The 20,066-nt window shown below is 40.0% G+C and overlaps 1 protein-coding gene across 2 annotated transcripts in view; it reads left to right on the top strand.

The window, feature by feature from the left end:
• Positions 1-2,496: 2,496 nt before the first annotated feature.
• MED13 (mediator complex subunit 13) overlaps positions 2,497-20,066 on the top strand; it is a 103,124-nt gene continuing 85,554 nt past the window's right edge. For both annotated transcript variants that reach the window (XR_008629162.1, XM_055130707.1), the window contains exons 1-3: positions 2,497-2,660; positions 4,663-4,897; positions 18,076-18,244. Coding sequence is in view for 1 of the 2 variants with exons in the window: in XM_055130707.1 (XP_054986682.1) it covers positions 2,595-2,660; positions 4,663-4,897; positions 18,076-18,244 (470 nt within the window). In the remaining variant the exon portion in view is untranslated. The remainder of the gene's footprint in view (positions 2,661-4,662; positions 4,898-18,075; positions 18,245-20,066) is intronic.

Genomic DNA, 20,066 nt, shown 5'->3' with positions numbered 1-20,066 from the left:
TATGCCAGTAGTAGCACACAAGGAACATACTCAAATGAGCCTGGAAGTCCTTAATTGTGATTTTTTTTTTTTGGGGTCACACCTGGCTCTGCACAGGAGTTACTCCTGGCTCTGCACTCAGGAATTATCCCTGGCGGTGCTCAGGGGACCATATGGGATGCTGGGAATTGAAACCCGGGTCGGCCGTGTGCAAGGCAAACACCCTACCCGCTGTGCTATCGCTCTAGCCCCCTTAATTGTGATTTTTAAAAGTGTTTTAGTAGCTAACATTCAGTACAAATGTAGCAAACTGTAGACCTACACTGATTCATTCATCAGATACTAGGTGGAAAGTACTTTTATTATCTCACTGTTACAATGAGAAAACAGACTATGAGAACTTAATTTGATCAAAAGTCAAATTTACTCTCAGTTCTTCTCTTAAGTGACAGAACATTTCCTTTGGTCTTTTTACTTCCGTGTCTGGGTTCTTGTCCTCCACAAATGAATACATGGATGGAGGAGGAATGCTTTAAAATTTTTTTAATGCACCCCATGTTTACTGAAGCATTATTTACAATAATCAAGGGCTAGAAACTGTTTAAGTGACCCCATTAACAGATGATTGAATGAAGAATATGTGGTATATATTAGGAATACATTTTATTCAATGTCAAAGGAGTGACATTAAGACTTCCTTCATTTTAAAAGCAATTATACTTGATGCTTCTGTAAAATAAATGGTGGGTGACAGCTATATATGGTAAATCCGAGCTCATTTAAGTTTCCAACTTCTGAATCACCTTTATCTCTTCCATCTTTCCCTGCTTTTTTCTGTCTCTTTTTCACCGCTTGGGGGGAAAGTGTTTGAATTCCTGCCTTGAAAAGTAGTCCAGACAAGAGCTGAGTTTTCTGCCAAAGGAAAGCAACATTTTCTTTGGTTCCTGCTTCTTACCAATTATTCTTTTGCAAATTTACAGATGTCGAGTTCCAATTGTGTGCTAGGAACTTTCGGGGCGGGGGGGGGGGGGTGCACAAGAGAGATACAGCTGCAAACTGAACAGTCCCTGTTGTAGGTTCTCACGGAGATTACCCTCTTTGTGGGCACTTAATATAGATGGGTTCAACTTACTCCTCTCAATCGCCCCATGAGGTAACGATGACAACAATAATAGATAACTCTTAACAATGCTTATCTGTGAGGGGACATCAGGCTTCTTGCTTTCATTGTATTAACTCCATTATCAAAATAACCCTAAGAGGTAAGGGAGCGTGTTTTCCCCTTTCTATACAGTGGTGGGTACTGAGACAAAGAAGTTAAGTGAGACGCTCAAGGTTCGAAACTGGGCAGCAAAGCGCTTATTCCCAGGCTGTTAACCACAAGGATATCTTGTTTCGTTTTTGTTTTTTCCTTAATGTCACAACTTTCAAGTGGCTAGCTACTATCTCCAATCAGGATCTCGGACTCCCGAGCCCAGGGGTTTGCGCCGCACCTCCGCGGCACCGTGGAATAAAAAGAAATGCCTTGGAATTTCGGCAACACTATCTTCCAAAGAATTCAAACTGATTTCCACGTTAATTCGCAGATTTGCGAGGTGAATCCTCCGGTAACAGTCGATTCCCTGGCCAGCAGAAAGCTAGGGCCAGGCCCCGGGTCATTTTACACTGGCCGTGGCACCCAGCAGATGGCGCTGTCTTAGTAGCCACCAGCTGGCTGCCCGGTCCCCGGGGCTCACCGCCTCCGCCGAAAGCTTCCCGGCTCTCCCTCCCTGCCTTCTCGCTCCCCCTCCCCACGGAGCCCGGCCCACGTGACCTCCAGGCGGCCAATGGGCGAGCAGAGAGGGCGAGCTGGTCCCTGTGGCCGCCATTAAAGCGAAGGGAAAACCCGTGAATTCGGATTAAAGGGGGAAAAACACCGCCCGCTGGGCCCACAAAATGGGGGAGATTACGGCGCCCGGGCGGTGAGGCCGCAGGAGAGCAGACGTTAGGCCGGCTCGGCCCAGGGACCCCACGAAGACACAGCCAGAGAATGGTGTGAACCCGTAGACGCTGCCACCACCTCCGCGGCTGAGGAGACTCTGAGCTTAAGGACATCGCTGCTTGCCGGGCCGGGGGCCCTCAGCTTCGCTCCCGGTTCTCGCCCTTCCCGCCCCTGGACGGGCGCCTCCTCGCCCGGGAGACTCCTTCCCGGGCTCTGGCGCCGCCGTCTCGGACTCTGATTTTTGAACTATTTATTGTGTAATTTATTCTTTTTCTTTACCCCCCCCCCTTGGGGGAAAGGGCACCCAGCGCTCTGTCCCCCCCCCGCGCCCCGAGAGGGACGAGCGTCCGCGGGCTCGGCCGCAGTCCGGCCCGCAGGGGCGAGCGCGGCGCGGCCCTCCCGCCTCCGGCCTTGGGGGGCCCCCCGGGCCGCTGGGTGCCGGCCGGGCGGCGGGCGCCGTTCGCGGCGGCGGGGGGGTGGGGGAGGGCGGGCGGCCCGGCGGCCTCGTCTCCCACCGCCCCCCCAACCACCACCCCCCCGCCCTCCCCGGTGTCTGTGTTTCTCTCTCTGGTCGGAGGCGGCGGTAATGGCGGATGGTGGGTTGTGGCGCCGGCGGCGGCTGCTGTGAGGGACGATGAGTTCCTCCTTCGTGCCGAACGGGGCCAGCCTGGAAGATTGTCACTGTAACCTCTTCTGCCTGGTGAGTGCCGGGGTGGCGGGGCGGGGGCCGCGACGGGGCGCCCTTGGGCCGGGGGGTCGGGGTGGGGGTTGTGTGTGTGTGTGTGCGCGCGCGCTTGTGTGTGTGTCTATGTGTGTCTGTGTGTGTGTGTGTGTGTGTGTGTGTGGTGGGGGGGCGCCGGGTCGGTATCCCGGTGCCCGAGTCCGTCACTCCCCCCCACCCCCCCGCCGGCTAGGCCCAAACCGAGCCCGAGCCGGCGCCGCGGCCGCGCTCGCTCACTCCCGCCCGCCTCGGCGCTGTCGGCCCGGGGGGCTGCCGGTTCTCCCGGTTCCTCAGGCGAGTCTCGGTCCCCGCGGTCCTGTCTGCAACTTAGCGCCCCGGGGCCGCCCTGATCATCCCCTGTCCCTTCAGCCCTCGCCGAACTCCGGCTATTTTCTTCCCCTTGACCGTGGAGTCCTTCACACTTTTCCGGGCTCGCCCAGTGTCCCTGCGCCTTTGCGCCTCCTTAGGAGAATTTGGTGCCCCCCCCCCCAACCTTCTCCTTTTCAGCGCTCCCGAAGAAACAGGGACCCCCCCCCTCCCCCGAATTTAGACACCGCAAACCTTGAGTTTTAGATTTAGATTTTTGGGATCGGGGTGGTTTCAACCTAATGAATGCTGTTTCTTCTTCGGGTGACTTGAGATCACTGGGTAAAAACAAGTACATGCCGTTGCATATGTTTCCTCTCGAAACTTTGGAAATAGTTTGCCATTTTGACAATTCTAGCCATCTTGCTTTTATTAGGACCTTGTGTGTCTGCGAGTGGAGGGGACCCAAATCTAGACTTGCACCGGCTGTTTCGCTAGTGTGCTGGCGTTTTTCGAACGTTTTGCGCAGGCTGCCCCCTCATTTGAGTGAAACGAGAAAGCCTGGGAAGTTGGATGTGAGAATGACAATTGTGTGGGTTCCTTGGGAGCATCCGACAGTTACGACTTTCAAAAGTACCAACTGTTGCAAAATACGTAGCCCTGAGTTGGACAGTAGCTTTGCTTTTTCGGAGATTTAAAGTTTGGGTGGCTTTTTTTTTTTTTTTTTTCGTTTTCCCCATGCTATGATTTGAGAGTATGTGATAGGTAAGTGAATTGAGTGGGCGGAGCACAACTAGTTGGCAAGAGTAAACTGCCAGTCATGTATCAGCAGTTTCATTTTTGGCACCTTATCCTTTTCACCTTTAAATTAGATTAGAGAACTACAGAACTGTCAGATTTCTTTCACTTAATGCCCTTCCCCCCATTAGATGTTTTCTGGTACAATGTCCATTAATCAGCATCTCTTTAGATGTACTGCATAAAGCAGGTTTTACATTTCTGTCTTATACGACTTAGTCTATTTTTGGCACTTTCAAGGATCAGGTTCTTTGAAGAGAGACTAGCTCAAATCTGAGTTATTTGTCACAGCTATTTGACTTTTTCTAAAAGGGGCATGTGAAGAATTAAGACTTAGATCATTCAGTTACCATTCAGATTTATTAGAATTATAACTTATAAGTATGGAATGATGAATCCTTAAAAGAATTTTTAATAGTTTGATACCCAGACACAAATGTAACCAGTTAGAATAGAACTTAGGACAGTGGGAATTTCTACTAGATATTTATATTACTGTATTTATATTTACCATACATATTTTATTTGGTTTTGGGCACACCTGGCCGATCACTCCTGACTCTGCTCAGGCTTCACTCCTGATGTGATACTGGGATTCAAACGGTGTTGGTTGTGTGCAAGACCAGGACCTTACCTGCTGTACTATCTTTCTGGCCCACAACATAATTTTATTTCTCCTTGGAATACATTTATTGCCATTAATTTAATTTTTAAATTAACCTGTTTTTATTCTTTTCCTGAACATTTTGATTGTTGGATTATCAGAATTAGGTTTTTGCAGTCTGCTTTCAACAATGCTAAGCAAATATTGGTATGAATATTTTTAACTTTGGTGATTTAAATAATCATGTCTTCTCCCCTCTCCCCTCTCTTTTAGGCTGACTTGACTGGAATTAAATGGAAAAGATATGTATGGCAAGGCCCAACTTCTGCCCCTATTCTATTTCCGGTGACAGAGGAAGACCCCATTTTGAGCAGTTTTAGTCGCTGCCTTAAGGCAGATGTACTTGGTGTTTGGAGACGAGATCAAAGACCTGGAAGAAGAGAATTGTGGATATTTTGGTGGGGTGAAGACCCTAATTTTGCTGACCTTATTCACCATGACTTATCAGGTGAAAGCAATTTATAATTTCTAATGATACAGCAATGTTGTATACTTTCCAAAAATCATGTTACAAATTAGTTTGGGGGGCGTGAGACACCATTAGTTATAAAGAAGATAAAAATACAGCTCATGTCACTGTTGCTATTCTGTTTTACTTCAAATATTCATATTGTGACAGACTTGAAGTGTTGAATATTTTTGTCAACTGCACAGCTTCCTCGTTAACTACAGACAGGGTCCAAGAAAGGCATACTACATTAACCCAAGAAAAATTGAGTCTAATTGCATAAAAGTCATAACAAAGTTATGTTTTTCATGGAGTGGTGGGTGGCTGTTTTCTGTAAGGTGACCATGTACTGCCTAGTATGTAACAGACTGTCTGCATATTCTGCTTCACTTGTTTAGTTCTGGCAAGTCATGTGTTTTTGAGGCCAGGCTTAGCTCACCTTTGTGTTAATTCTGCCAGTGCTTTCTTCTGTATGAATATGCAGACAATTATAAGGGTATTGAGAAATTCTATATTGTGATTTTTTGTTTTTTCAAGGCACTTAATTTTATTATTTGTGATGATTATTAACATGAAGGCTTTGATTTTTTTTTGACAAGTGATCTTTTTTTTAAATTGATTTTTGGGTTACACCTGGCGATGCATAGGGGTTACTCCAGGCTTTGCACTCATGAATTACTCCTGGCGATGCTCAGGGCACCATATGGGATGCTGGGAATTGAACCCGGGCCGACCACGTGCAAGGCAAATGCCCTACTCGCTGTGCTATCACTCCAGCCCCAATAAGTGATTCTTTTAGATGTCTACCGAAGATTTTCATTGAACATGAAAGAATGCTGACTTGTTGAACTTCCATAGGATATAGGGTTCATAATCTAAAAAGTTAAATAATTATAAAAAAGTCAGATTACCTTCATTTTACATTCATGACATTTAGGACCAAATACTACTTTACAAACCACCTGTTTAGGTTATTACTAAAGTTTGTGTTTATTTTATACACTATAAGAAGAGTGGTTCACAATCTTTGATTGTAGAGTTTAAATGAATAGTGTCTTGCTGCATGGTGCCAAAAAAAAACTAAGATACTTGATGGTGATTCCTGACAGGTAAATAAGTATTTTAATTTAAAATGTGGTGCTCTGAGGTTTCTATTTTTGTCCATCAACTATATAAGAGTTAGGATCAGAAATAGTAGGCAGAATAAAAGTAAGGAGAAAGAACCTAAAAAACTAGTTTGGGATGTGTTTAGAGGCCATTGTGGTGGTAAAATTATGAGCAAATGGGAGAATGAAATGGAAGGTAGATAGGAATCATTCTGATAATTCTTACACATTATTATAAGAGATTTATATTTTAATTGAATGCCACATCTATGATGAAATATGCATTATATGCATATGCGATATGATAATACTGCACTGTCACTCTTGTAGAAAACTAAATGGTACAAAATATCAGCAGAACAAACACTATAACTCTCTGAAGTTATTTGATTATATAAAGTACAGGCTAATTTTGGTAGGACATCAAGACTTGAGAGTAGGGGTAAAAAGTGAACTTGATTTTATAGTATGTCTGAGGGCAGACACATGAGTGACTAAACCTCCACTTGAAAATTTGATATTGGAGAGATAGTACAGTGGGTAGGGCATTTGTCTTGCACGAGGCCGACCCAGGTTCGATTCCTCTCCTTTTGGAGAGCCCGGCAAGCTACCGAGAGTATCCTGCTCTCACTGCAGAGCTGACAAGCTACCCGTGGCATATTAGATATGCCAAAAAAAGAAACAAGTCTCACAATGGAGACATTACTGGTGCCTGCTCTAGCAAATCAATGAACAACGGGACCACAGTGCTACAGAGTGGTGAAAATCAGAGTTTGAGCTAGTTAGTGCAATTGACTTTTTGGACAATGTTAACAGTAATTAGAGACTTAGAAGGGTAGCTAGGTGATAGGATGGTTATAACAAAATTTTATGAATAAACTCCTGACTATGTTGCCAGTCCCTAAATTACTTGTACGTAGGTCAGTGTCAAAGCATCCCAATGAACAATAAAAGAACTGAACACAGATTTGAGCTAGGAATGATTTTTTTTTTTGATGTGATGTTATCTTGGTTCATAGCTTCAAGAAGCATTTGCTAAGACCACGATTTGTGCAGGAATGTGTATATTGCATATTTACATTTGTTTGTTTTGATAGTTGCTTTCTACTCTAATGAACAAACCCTCTGGTTTTGTTTAATCTATTTTTTCAAGAGTGGTTGCAATTCTTATAATTAACAGTTTTTCGGCTGGAAATTCTAGTCCTTAGTTCAAAAATATGTTGTGTGAATATTTAAAATGATGTGTTTGTGTGTTATATGTGGACATAGACATAAAATGTTCATATATATTAGGATATGAAAGGTCTTGTGGTATCAGCAAGATGCTCTCATGCTGAACGCTAAGGCATTATCTTCCATTCACTTTTGAGTGGGATTATTTAATCTTAAAGTGATTGTTTAATACTAAATTATTTGGAGACCATAATTGTTGATAGCTATAGTGCTTACTTGGATCTTTTAGTCTACTTAATAATGTTGGCAGTTGACAGAGAGCCCAAGTGACAGCACAATGGTAGGGCACTGCCTTGGATGAAGCTGAACCAGGTTCTATCCTTTGTATATCCTGTGGTCCCTTGAGAACCCTGGGGAGTGATCCTTGAGTATAGAGCCAAGAGTAAGCATCGCGATGTGACCAAAAAACCAAAAAAGTTAAGTTGGCAGAGCATTCAAACAGATTTTCTTTATCTATATTCAATTAAATACATATTGTGGAATGAAAGCTAATTTTAATAGATATGTAGTATTGAAGTAGGACTGAAGTTCAGATTATTTAAAGCCTACTGAAGTTTAATGTGATTTGTTCTGATGTGTAGAAAAGGACTGAAGCTCTGATTGCTTAAAGCCTACTGAAGTTTAATGTGAGCTGTTATGTGTATAAAAATGCTATGCGCATATTTTTTCTTCCAAGTTTCTTGACTAGTTAGACGTTTTTTCCTGAAACTGGGTAACAATTTATTATTTTTTCTTTAGCTTATTTTTAAGCATAATTTAAAAGAAGTTCGAATCCATATTTTAAAATGTTATTTTTGAATGTGAATAAAAATAATTGTGGAAGATTAGGCTCTAATTGTTGTAAGATTTTGGTGAATGGCACTGAATGGTAATTAAAATTTTTATCAAAGTGAAAGCAATTAAAAGTGATAAATGAAAATACAATTAAGGGTGATACATAATCACTATTGTCCCAGAGCCTATGCTATACTATTTCAGCTTGTGCAGTGTTACTTATATGTTTTAACTTTTTGTGATCTGTCATTTACTTTAGAATGTTGCTACTTAAATCAACCTTAAGAATAGTAGAATAATAAGGTCTTTTCAGATGGAGTATATTTGTTTCTCCCTTTTCTTTGCTCTAGGGACACCGTCTGCCTCCCTTTTGGGGCAATTAGTCTCTCTCTCTCCCTCTCCCTCTCTCTCTCTCTCTATCTCTCTCTCTCTCTCTCTCTCTCTCTCTCTCTGTCTTTCTCTCTAACCCCTTTTTAAAAATTTCTTCCCATCTGTGGCACTCTGTTCCCTTCTAAGCTCCCTTGAGAAGAGAGCAGCTGGACAGTAAGGGTGGCACCAGCTGTAGGAGGCAATCCTGAGTTACAAGTGGAGGTGTAGCGCTCGGCAAAGGGGAACCAGAAGGACCCAGGTGGTAACGAAAGGGCTGGTTAATTTAGCTTGAGCTTGCTCTTCATAGGCAGTGTCCAGTGTCCTTGTTAGTGAAATATTTGTGATTATGGTGAGAATATTGCCTTTCTTGGTGGGAGAAGGAGAAAGGCATTCCTTTCTGGAAAAATTTGAATTCTCATTTTTTCTTCACTGGATCTTAGCCAAAAGGCCAAGAAGCGGTCAAATTCTGTTTTCCTTAGCAACTGAAGTATTCTATAATAAAAGTTCAAAATTGCCTTTACTAACCTAATCTCTTGTGTCATCCATAATGTATTCTTAAATAACCTTTTCATTTTTAAAAGTTCCAAATTTACTTAAATTTTGCAAAGTTATTATATTGAGCTTCTCTATAACCCTCAATCAGTTGTTTTTGTTGCTATATTAGTATAGTACATTTTTCACCACTGATCAACTAATACTAATATGGTAATATTAAGTTCATACTTTATTTGGCTATCCTTTGTTCTTATGTAATTTGTTTTTATTCTGTGATCTGATCTAGGATATTACATTTTTTTGTTGTTGGGGCAGGGGGAGGGTTGGGCCACACCTGTCAGTGCTCAGTGTTTTGTTTCTTCTGGATTTGCACTCAGGAATTACTACTGACAGTGCTGGGGGATGCCAGGGATTGAACCCACGCAGTCTGTGTTCAAGGCAGATGTCCTACCCACTCTACAATAGATCCGGTCTGTAGAAGACTACATTGATTTGGCACATCCCCTTAGGCTGTTTTGGTTGGACATTTTCTCAGACTTTTCTTGTTTTTTACTTGTTAATTATTAATTGTGAGGGTTCCTTGGTTCTAAATTTCTGCCTGTTCCTTTTCTATTACTTAACATGTGTTTGGGTCACTTTTTTTCAAGAGTAGCTGATGTGTAGAAAGACTATATAAATTTATTGTATTACTAATCAGTAGATATTTCAGCAATCAAATCTGTTTTGATGATACTTTTTATTTTTGTTTCCTTTTGGGCTACACCTTGTACTGAGGTGTACTTTCTGCTCAATGCTCAGAACTTGTTCCTGGCAGTGTCAGGTATATAGCCTGGGTTTCCTACATGCAAAGCATATATTCAGCCTGTTGTGCTAGGGTCCTTGATTTGATGATACTTTAAATCTTCCATTACTAGTTCTAGCAGTAGTCAGTATTGTTTAGTAATTTGCAAAGACTTGATGATTTTGTTTTGGAGCCACAGCCAGCGATGCTCAGGGTTAAGTCCTAGCTCTATACTAAGGGATCATTCTTGGCAGGGCTCTGGGGACCATACAGGGTGCCAGCGATCTAACCTGCTATACTATCTATCTGGCCCCCAAGATCTGATGATTTTTGTGCTAATTTATATTGGTCTATCTATAGCTTTCTATAAAATTACTTATTTAAAATGCTCTTGAATCCCCAAATCAAACTAATTTTTCTCTTTTTGATATATTGATCCCCACCTAATGTGCTTGGGGTCTTCTCCTGACTGTGCTCCGGTTACTCCTGTTTGTGATTGGGGGACCGTGGAGTGCCAGGAGTAAAGTACAGGTCTCTGCATACATGCAAAGCACACAGCTCTTTGAATATCCAGCCCCAATTTAAAAAAACAAAAAGCTTTTGCTCTAGACTTCTAAAAGAGAATTAATTTAATTTTTGATTTTTGTTTGCTGGAGATTGGACCAGAGATAACCTCTCTACTTTTGAGCTACATCCCCAACCCCCAGAATTGATAGTTTATCAGTGTGTTAATAGATAAAAGATATAAGGGAACCAAACTCCTTTGATTGAAACCTTTTCATTTTTATTTTTTGCAGGGCTCTTAAGCTAGGGGTCCACTCCTGGTGATATTCAGCCAACAATATGATGTTATATTCCAGTGCTTGGGGCCACCACTATTCAGACTGGTGCTATAAGCTACCAGGGCCACAGTTGGTGATGGTGGATGGCTCTAGCCCTGCAGTGCTTGGGATTGCCATGTTATACCTGTGATAGACCTTGAACCTTGCTATCCTGGGCCCTTATTTGTCTTTTTTATTTGTTTTGGGGCCACACCCACTGGAGCTGGTGGAGGGGGTAGGGGATGATGACCCTGTAGTGTTAGGAATTGAACTGCAGCCTTTTGAGCTATATCGTCAGCCTTGTCTTTTTAATTTAAACTTTGTAGCACATCATTTAATTGTTATGTGATGGAAGGGTGAGATTGGTGCTGGAAAAATTTTAGCTTAGTCCCTCTGGTTCAAAAGTTTCTCCTGGGGCTGGAGCGATAGAACAGCGGATAGGGCATTTGCCTTGCACATGGCCGACCCAGGTTCAATTCCCAGCATCCCATGTGGTCCCCCGAGCACTGCCAGGAGTTTTTCCTGAGTGCAGAGCCAGGAGTTAACCCCTGTGCATCGCCGGGTGTGATTTCCCCCCACTCCAAAAAAAGCCAAAAAAGTGACTGCTGTCGCTAATAGTGATTTTTGTTATGATTGGTTTTCTAAGTGTAGTTTGCTTCAGAACAAGATTGTTTCATTTTATCATAGATCTTGAAAGAGAAGAGGTTTTGTGTATTTGTTTTGTGCTTTAACCTTGGAATATATATTTTTTAATCTATCATCATTGTCTTTCTTAAAAACCTACTCCATGTCTCAAGGTTTGCATCTTAAAAAAAATCATAATTATCTGGAATGTGGTAAGGCACTTTGAGAAAGACGATACCTTGAGACCTTAAAAAAAAAAAAAGCAAAAACTTTTTTATTTTTCCTGGTTCCTGTTGTCTTTACACAGGATTTAAGCAACATTTTCATACTAGAATTTCATCATAGTACTGCCAAAACTAAGTGGACCAATAATTACCTCAATTTAACTTTGGATGCTTTCACTGAAAAATTTTAATAGTAGAATTTAGATTTTAGTGGCAGCTTTAACAATATTGACATATATAATCAAATATAGGAGTCTGCTGTCAGCAAAAGAAAATAATTTGGGGGGAGATTGGGGAGCTACATATGATTGTACTCAGGTGTCACTCCTCACAGTGCTTGAGGGAATATATATGGTGCCTCCATCAAACCAGGGTTATCGACAGGTTTGTGAGCAAGGCAAATGCCTTAACCCGTGTGCTGTCTTTCTGGCCATGAAGCATTTGTTCCACATGTAGTTTAAAGAGTTTGTTTCAGTCTCTCTTTAATTTAATTGAAGGACCCCGTCTTTTATAAGAGCTAATCTTCCAGGGATAGTCCTGTCATATTTACTCTGTACTACCCTTTTTAAGGAAGAAACTATAGCTTTTAATCTTCAAATCAAAGATAATCATCAACATGTTAGATAGTTGGTGTTTGTTTGTATTTTGACTTTTGTATCATATCAAATATTGTTTTTGGTGCCTGTTGGGGATCGCTCCCAGCAATGCATAGGAAGCACATAGTGCAGAGGATTAAACCCCGGCTCCTGCAAGCAATGCATGTGCTCCAGCCCTTTGACCTATTCTCTCTAGCTCATTATTTTTAGGTAGTTTTTCAGGTTTTGTCATAGCTCTGTGATGCTGTCTACTTCAAGTTAAAAACATTAGATACTTAAACATTTTTCTTTGTTCTTTTGGGAAATACAGTGTTTTCTACCACAGATACTGACCTGACTATTACTTGGTAGTGTATGTTGTATTTTAGTAGCTTTGTAGGATGATTTAGGAGACTATATTCTTCCCTCTACCCCCTCACTAATTTATCCTGGTTTAACCCTGTCCCAATATCTGGTTTCCTCTTCCCCCCTCCTCCGCCCCCAACTTTCCCGTCTTTTTGTTGTTGTTCATTGATGACTGGGGATTGTGGTGCTTGCCTGCATTTACACACAGTGGCACCAGGTATCCTTTTCTTATTGTGGTTGTTCTTAGGCCACATCCTGTGGGGGAGGGTGTCACTTCTGACTCTGCCCTCAGAAATTGCCCCTGGTGGGCCTTTTGTAAGGCAAGTGCTCTACCAACTGTACTTTTCTCTTCAGTCCCACAGAGATCCTTAATGGTTCCACCATGGTAGTTACAGCAAGAGCCTAGATGTTAGTCTTAAGGAAAATGTAGAAGTACTAGGAATATCAAGTTAAAAAAGTTTTTCCCCAGCTGATAGAGAATTATTTTGAAGATTTGTCACTTTGATTTTGGCTCAATAATTGTGTCTTGAAAAAAAGATGGTAATTAGGTTTACACTAGAACTAGGTGTTGTAGCAAATAGAACAAATAGTAACAGAAGTATACAAGACATAGAATCAAGCTGTTTCCTCCCAGGATACAAATACAGGTGGAGGAAATCATTTAAGTGCATTAAGCACTTTTTCTATTAAGCTATGTTTGATTAAGTTCAAAAAGATTTGCCATGTGTTCCCATCTCCCTTCCTTTCCTATTATGGTGGTTTGAGATTCAAGGGCTTATTTAATTAATATGAGGTGTTTATGTATCGGATGAGTTAATTGTACCAAATAAAACATATAGAGAAGTACTTTTTTTATGATTATTGTAACATTAGAATATTAGAAGCATGCCTCAGTAAGTTTCTTGTTTCTAAATGATATACCTAGTGCACCTCCCCCAACAATAAAATAACCTTCAACCTTTTCCTTGAGTGTTATTAGCACTTATTTCACTTTTCATTACTAAGGAAATAATGAAAATTATAATGTTTTTGTATAATGGTTGCTTAGTTACTTGCCATATAGGTAAAGATATACTTAGAATTTTGTTGGCTTAAAAATATCCTGACAGGTGTGATCTGTTCTTTCTTCTGTTTTGTTTTATGCATCACTACCATTTATGTTCAGAGTTGTGGGCAGTTGAGAGTATAGTTAGATCACTTTAAAAAACTATTATAAAAGTTTTTTATTAGTCTCTGAAATTACAAAGTTATTCATGATTGGATTTCAGCCATAAAAATGTTTCAGCACTAATCCCTTCACCATTATCTAACACCCCTCCTCCCTCCCTACCACAAGCCTGACTCTAGGGGTGGGTTTTTGGTTTTTTTGTTTGTTTATGTTTCTTTATATCCGAATATAAAAGAGAACATTCTATGTCAGTCTCTCCCTCTGAGTAGCTTCATTCAGCATGGCATACTCTGCAAGTACCTCCAGGTAGCAGCAAATTGTGTAGTATTATCTTCTCTTATAGTGGAGTAATAAACATTCTATATACGTATCGTAGTTTTTTGATTTACTCATCTGTTCTTGGACACTTGGGTTGTTTCCAGATTTGGGGTATTGTGAATAGTGCTGCAAGAATCATGTTGATTTTGGGCTCTTGTAGTATATTCCCCAAACTGATGTTGGTGGGTCAAATGGAAGCCCAATTTCTAGGTTTTTTTTTTTTTTTTTAAAGATTGTCCATATTGTTGTCCAGAAATGATGGGCCAGTTGACACTCCCACCTTCAGTATATGAGAGTTCTTTTCTCCCCGCACCTACACCAACACTGGTTGTTCTTTTTTTTTTTTTTTTTTTTTTCATGTGTGCCAGTCTCTGGTGTGAGATGATAATCTAATTGTTGTTTTGATTTGTATCTCTTTGATGATTTGTGTTGCAGAGCTTTGTCATGTGCCTTTTGGCCATTTGTATTTCTTTGAGGAAGTTTTTGTTCATCTCCATTTTTGATGGGGTAGGATTTTTTTCCTTGTAAAGTTCTACTAGTGCCTTATATAATCTTTTATACTAACCCACTTATCAGATGAGTGATGGGCAAATAATTTCTCCTCTTCGGTGGGCTGTCTTTTTAAAATTCTGGTTGATGTTTCCTTTATGGTGCAGAAGTTTCTTAATTTAATGTATTATTTGTTTATCCTTGCTTCCTCTTGCTTGAGTACTGATACTTCATCTTTTAAGATGCCTTTGGGCTGCCTATGTTTCCCTCTTTGTACCTTATGGACTCAGGTCTGATAGTCATTTGATTTGATTTTCATGGCTAGTGTTAGAGAGATCTGAGGTGTAGCTGACCCTTTATCCCATCACCACTTTTTAAAGAAGCTTTCCTTGCTACAGTTTATACTTTATCAAAGATTAACTATCATGTACTGAGAGTGTTTCAGGATATTCAACTCTTCCATTCATCTGAGGGTCTATCTTTATTCCAGTACCATATAGTCAGATCACTTGAAGGTATTTGGTCCATCTGAATGTCTCTAAATAAAATTTAGAGTTATGAGGAAGAAATGCTTGAAAATTGACCTCCCTCCCCCTTTTTGGGTCACTTCCGGTTATGCTACTGGCTCTACACTAAGAAATTACTTGTGGCAGGGCTCAGGGTAGCCGTATGGGATGTCAGGGATCGAACCTGTGTCAGCCACGTGCAAGGCAAATGCCTTACCCACTGTACTATTGCTTCAACCCCGAAAATTGATTTTTAAACTATTTAGTATTGTCATGTTATTTACAGATTTGACTGATATAGATTTTTAAAATCAATAAAATTTTTCAAATTTGATGTGGAAACATAACTATTTTCAACTGATTATTCTAAAACTTTTAGGAAAAAATGAAAATTCATTCTCAGATTTTAAAATGTACTTTCATGATATTCGAAGTTTATATTAACTGTACAACTTTCAGATGTCTTAGGTTTTTGAGGTTTAAAACTTTTGAAGTAGTTGAAGGGCCAGAGCGATAGTACAACAGGTGGGGCATTTGCCTTGCGTGCGACTGACCCGAGTTTGGTTTCCGGCATCCCATATGGTCCCACACACCGCCAGGAGTAATTTCTGAGCATTGCTGGATGGGACCCGAAAAGCAATAAAATAAAATAAAAATAAAACCTTTGAAGTAGTTGATAGATCTTAATAAGGGGTTCAGAGAGGTAGTACAGGAGGTAAGGAACTTGTTTTGCTGAGACTAACACCAGTTTCATAAAATGTGTCCTAAAAAAAAAAAGATATTGGTAAATATTACTCGTGCAGGATAATTGTTATAACCATTGTGCTTTCTTGTCATGTAAAAGGCATGATAGATCTAATATTTAAGTTAGAAACTCCAAAGTTTTATCTTTAAGTAAAAGTAGCTAAGTGTCCCTACAATATAACAGTGTCAAAAGCTTGTTCCCTTTACTATTATAGTTTTTAAAAAAATAACTAAAATTTTAATTTTCTGGAGCTCATTTCATTTTTTCTAAAGTTTACCTTTTAGGGAAAAAGTTAATTTGAAAAATGACTGAATTTTAGGATACACTTTTTGTTTTTGCTTTTTGGGTCACACTCGGCGATGCTCAGGGGTTACTTCTCGCTCTGCACTCAGGAATTACTCCTGGCAGTGCTCTGGGGACCATATGGGATGCTGGGAATCGAACCTGGGTCAGCAGCGTGCAAGGCAAATGCCCTCCCTGCTGTGCTATTGCTCCAGCCCCTTAGAATACACTTTGACAAACAACAAAATAAGCGTTAATGTTTCTAGTGACCCAAATTTCTAGTACAGTTAAAAGTCCACTGTCCTTTTTAGTAAATGTTTATTCTGTTTGTTGCATAAGCTATGAATTAATCATATCGTGCTCTTAATACAGACATTTTTGTTCAAGCACTGTAGCACTGTCGTCCTGTTGTTCATCGATTTGCCTGAGCGGGCCCGGTAACTTCTCCATTGTGAGACTTGTTACTGTTTTGGGCATATAGAATACAATAAGGGTAGCTTGCCAGGCTCTGCCATGTAGGCGAGAGATACTCTCGGTCGTTTGCCAGGCTCTCCGAGAGGGACAGAGGAATCGAACCAGGGTCGGCCTCGTGCAAGGCAAATGCCCTACCCACTGTGCTATCGCTCCAGCCCAAAAAAGCATCATTATTTTTCTATGGATAAATAAATTTTGGTGTTTAATTGAGTTAAAGATTGGGGGGGGGGGACACTGTCTCCGAAGTTGTTCTCAATGCTAGGGGTTTCTCCAGTGATTATCATCACCAGTGACAGCAGTTCAAGGCAAGGTACTGGAGTGAACAGTTACCTAGTCAACTTTAGTGGTGCTGTGGTGCCTCCTGGGCTATACACAGCAGTGCTGGTGGTATCAGAGATTGCACTGGGGTAGTGTGCTTGCAAGGCAAGTGCCTTAATCCGTGTTCTGTCTCTCCCTTTATTTTTACTTAAATTAAACGATGACTCCTATTTATAAACATTATAACTTTTTTTTTTTTTTTTTGCTTTTTTGGGTCACACCTGGCGATGCACAGGAGTTATTCCTGGCTCTGTACTCAGAAATTACCCCTGGCTGTGCTCAGGGGACCATATGGGCTGCTGGGAATCGAACCCGGGTCGGCCATGTGCAAGGCAAACGCCCTACCCGCTGTGCTATCACTGCAGCCCCAAACATTATAACTTTTTTAACTGAGTGTTTTTATAAACAAGTTATGTAGGTTACAGAAAGATACTAGATTATATTTGGAATAGTCATTTACAAATATTGTGATAGGGCCCAAGTAGTAGAGCATATGCTTAGAATGTGCAAGGCTCTGAGTTTGATCCCTGGTACCACATGTTTACTTTTGCCCCCAGGCACTGCTCAACTAGTTCTGATGGACCCCTCCACTGTTAGGTGTTGCTTCTGTAAAAATAAAGTCATTAAAATGCTAAATGTTAAAATCTTTTGGTATCAGATCCTTATTTGTAGCAAGATTAATTGGAGATTTCATTATACACATGGAATGGATAAAGTTTTGTTTATCTAAAAGGCTTGTAGACTTAAGTTAAATAACTTTTGTTTTTAATACATTGGAGTGATGGATAGATTTGTTGGCAGATTGAGGCTCTGTAATTGGGAAAGGTTGCTATAACTTTATATCAGAAGTATTATTTAAAATTTAAGTTTAAAAATTTTAAATTGCTCTCCCAAGTAGAAGATTCCACATCAAATAGTAATCTGGGAATCATTTGGTTAAAATGAGACCAGTGGTGACTGATCATGCTCTGCTTGTTAGTTAGATTTTTTTTTCCATAAAGTTTCTTTTTTTTTTTTATTCATCAGTTATTTTTATAGTTGAGTTGTGGATTAAATGCTGATAGACATAAAGTGGTTTTAGTTTAATTATTAAAACTAGTTTTTTTGGCAGGCAGGATAACTGGAGGAATGAAGATAAAATAATGAGCTGACCTAGAAATTGGTATTTTATGCATAATGTTTAATGTCTTCTAGGTTGTACAAATATTCTTTTTATTAATACAGAAATAAAATCATTGTGTTTGCAATATACCATTGCCTTTTTATAGGTGGAAAATAATTTTCAAGTAACTCAGTAGAATACATGACATTTAGACCATTTATTCCTTATCAAGTAAATGAAACCTGACATTTAAATGTTTGGATTTGTAGTATATTGAAGTGATTGTAGCTCAGTACTATGAGGTAAAGTGTATTGTTTATGACTTTAAGAGTTTAACCTGTAGTGGTTTTCACTTTGTTCTGAGTAGATATAGTGCCACTACTTTCTGTTTCTTTTATTCTTTTGTAGAAGAGGAAGATGGAGTGTGGGAGAATGGACTTTCCTATGAATGCCGTACTCTGCTTTTCAAAGCAGTTCACAATCTGTTGGAACGGTGTTTAATGAATCGGAACTTTGTACGTATTGGCAAGTGGTTTGTAAAGCCTTATGAAAAAGATGAAAAACCTATAAATAAAAGGTAAGCTATCTTGTTCATCCCTGATACTTCTTTCAGTTTGTTAATTTTTATGGCTTTAGTAAAAAAATCTTACAGCCATATTTAGGTACTATAAGTGTTTAATTGTTTTCTTGATTGCACTGCATAAGCTGTGTGCATAAGTGATCTAAGTTTTGATTGGAAATTATTGAGAAAAGGATGAAAGAAAAGTCTTGGGCATGGAAGTATGTATACATACATATAAAGTACTAGTGGAAATACAGTCATGTTCACTCTTAACTATTGAAGAGAATAATCTATAGTTATGTTCTTGGTTGAGTTTGATTCTACTTTCTCATCCCCAAACATGTCACTTTACAATTACAACAATTTAAGTTTGTTTTCAGTAGAAGACTCTTTTTATTAGAAGAGTGTTTGTAATCTTAAACCTTGAGTTAGCAAGTTTATGACACTAATTTGTAGAGTAATTGCAGATAGAGGCACAGAAAAGTTTGAAGAAATCTTCTTTTCCACAGCTGGAGTGATAATACAGTGGATAGGGCATTTGCCTTTCACTTGGCCGACCCAAGTTCATTTCCTGGCATCCCATATGGTCCGCCAAGCATTAACAGGAGTACTTCCTGAGTGCAGAGCTAGGAATAACCCCTGAGCATTGCTAGGTGTGACCAAAAAAGCCAAAAAAAAAAAAAAAGGGAAAAAGAAGTCTTCTTTTCCCATATATTATAAGCTTTTAAGTTACTGCAGTTTCTTGTTATTTAAACAATAAAAGGCACAACCTATTAGAGGATTAAATTATAGGAAGTTATTGAATTATTGGATATGCCAAAAACAGTAACAATAGGTCTCACATTGAGAGACGTTACTGGTGCCCGCTCGAACAAATTGATGACAGTGATTGAATTAGTGAGGCTTTGAGAGAGGAAATGACAGTAAGGTAAGATGTGGCAGAAATGAAATTAAATGTTACTATTTTTCTTCTAAATGATGTGGGAATATAAAGTTGCATTTGATTGTACATTGTAATAATTGTTGAGATAGGCTGTCTCTCATGTCATATGTGCACCTGGAGTTTTTTTTCAAACTTCCCGATTTAGTTTTAGTAGAATAGATGTGTAGATTAGCCTGTAGAAAAGATGATTCTTTCATGTCTTTCCTCTTTGAAAATTAAAATAACTATATATTGTTATTTAAATAATTGTACAAGAGAGATTGTATAGGGGGTGGGGTGCTTGCCTTGCATCTTGCTTTTCCAGATTCGATCCCAGCACCCCATATGATCACCCAAGCTCATTAGGAGTGCTCCCTGAGTGCAGTGCCAGAAGTAAGCCTTGAGCATCTTGCTTGGGTGTGGCCCAAAAACAAAAGCAAAGAGAAATGAAAGAAAAGTCAGAGAGAGAAAGTATACATATCAAGATATTATAATACAGTAACAGTGAATGTGCCAACATAGGTATGCTTTTTTTTTTTTTCTTTTTGCCTTTTGGGTCACACCTGGCTTTGCTCAGGAGTTACTCCTGGCTCTGCACTCAGGAATCACTCCTGGGTGCTCAGGGGACCATATAGGATGCCAGGGATTGAACCCAGGTTGGCTGCATGCCAGGCAAACACCCTACCCACTGTACTATCGCTCCGGCCCAACATAGGTATACTTTTCTTTATCTTGAGAGTATAGTTTTAAGATTCGGTGTTAAAAAAAAAAAAAATCTAGGCTTTCTTGGTTTGCTTTTTCATGCCTTTGTTCTCTGTTGAACACATTTTCTCATTTATTTTCTATCTTTATCTCTTTCTTCCCCTCCCACATGTCTCTAAACTTTTCATTTAAAGCTATTTTCCTTTACAAAAA

This window comes from Sorex araneus, chromosome 3 (assembly GCF_027595985.1).
Source record: "Sorex araneus isolate mSorAra2 chromosome 3, mSorAra2.pri, whole genome shotgun sequence".
Taxonomy (NCBI): Eukaryota; Metazoa; Chordata; class Mammalia; order Eulipotyphla; family Soricidae; genus Sorex; species Sorex araneus.
Note: the sequence above shows the minus strand (reverse complement) of the source record. Positions and strands in the feature narration are given on the sequence as shown.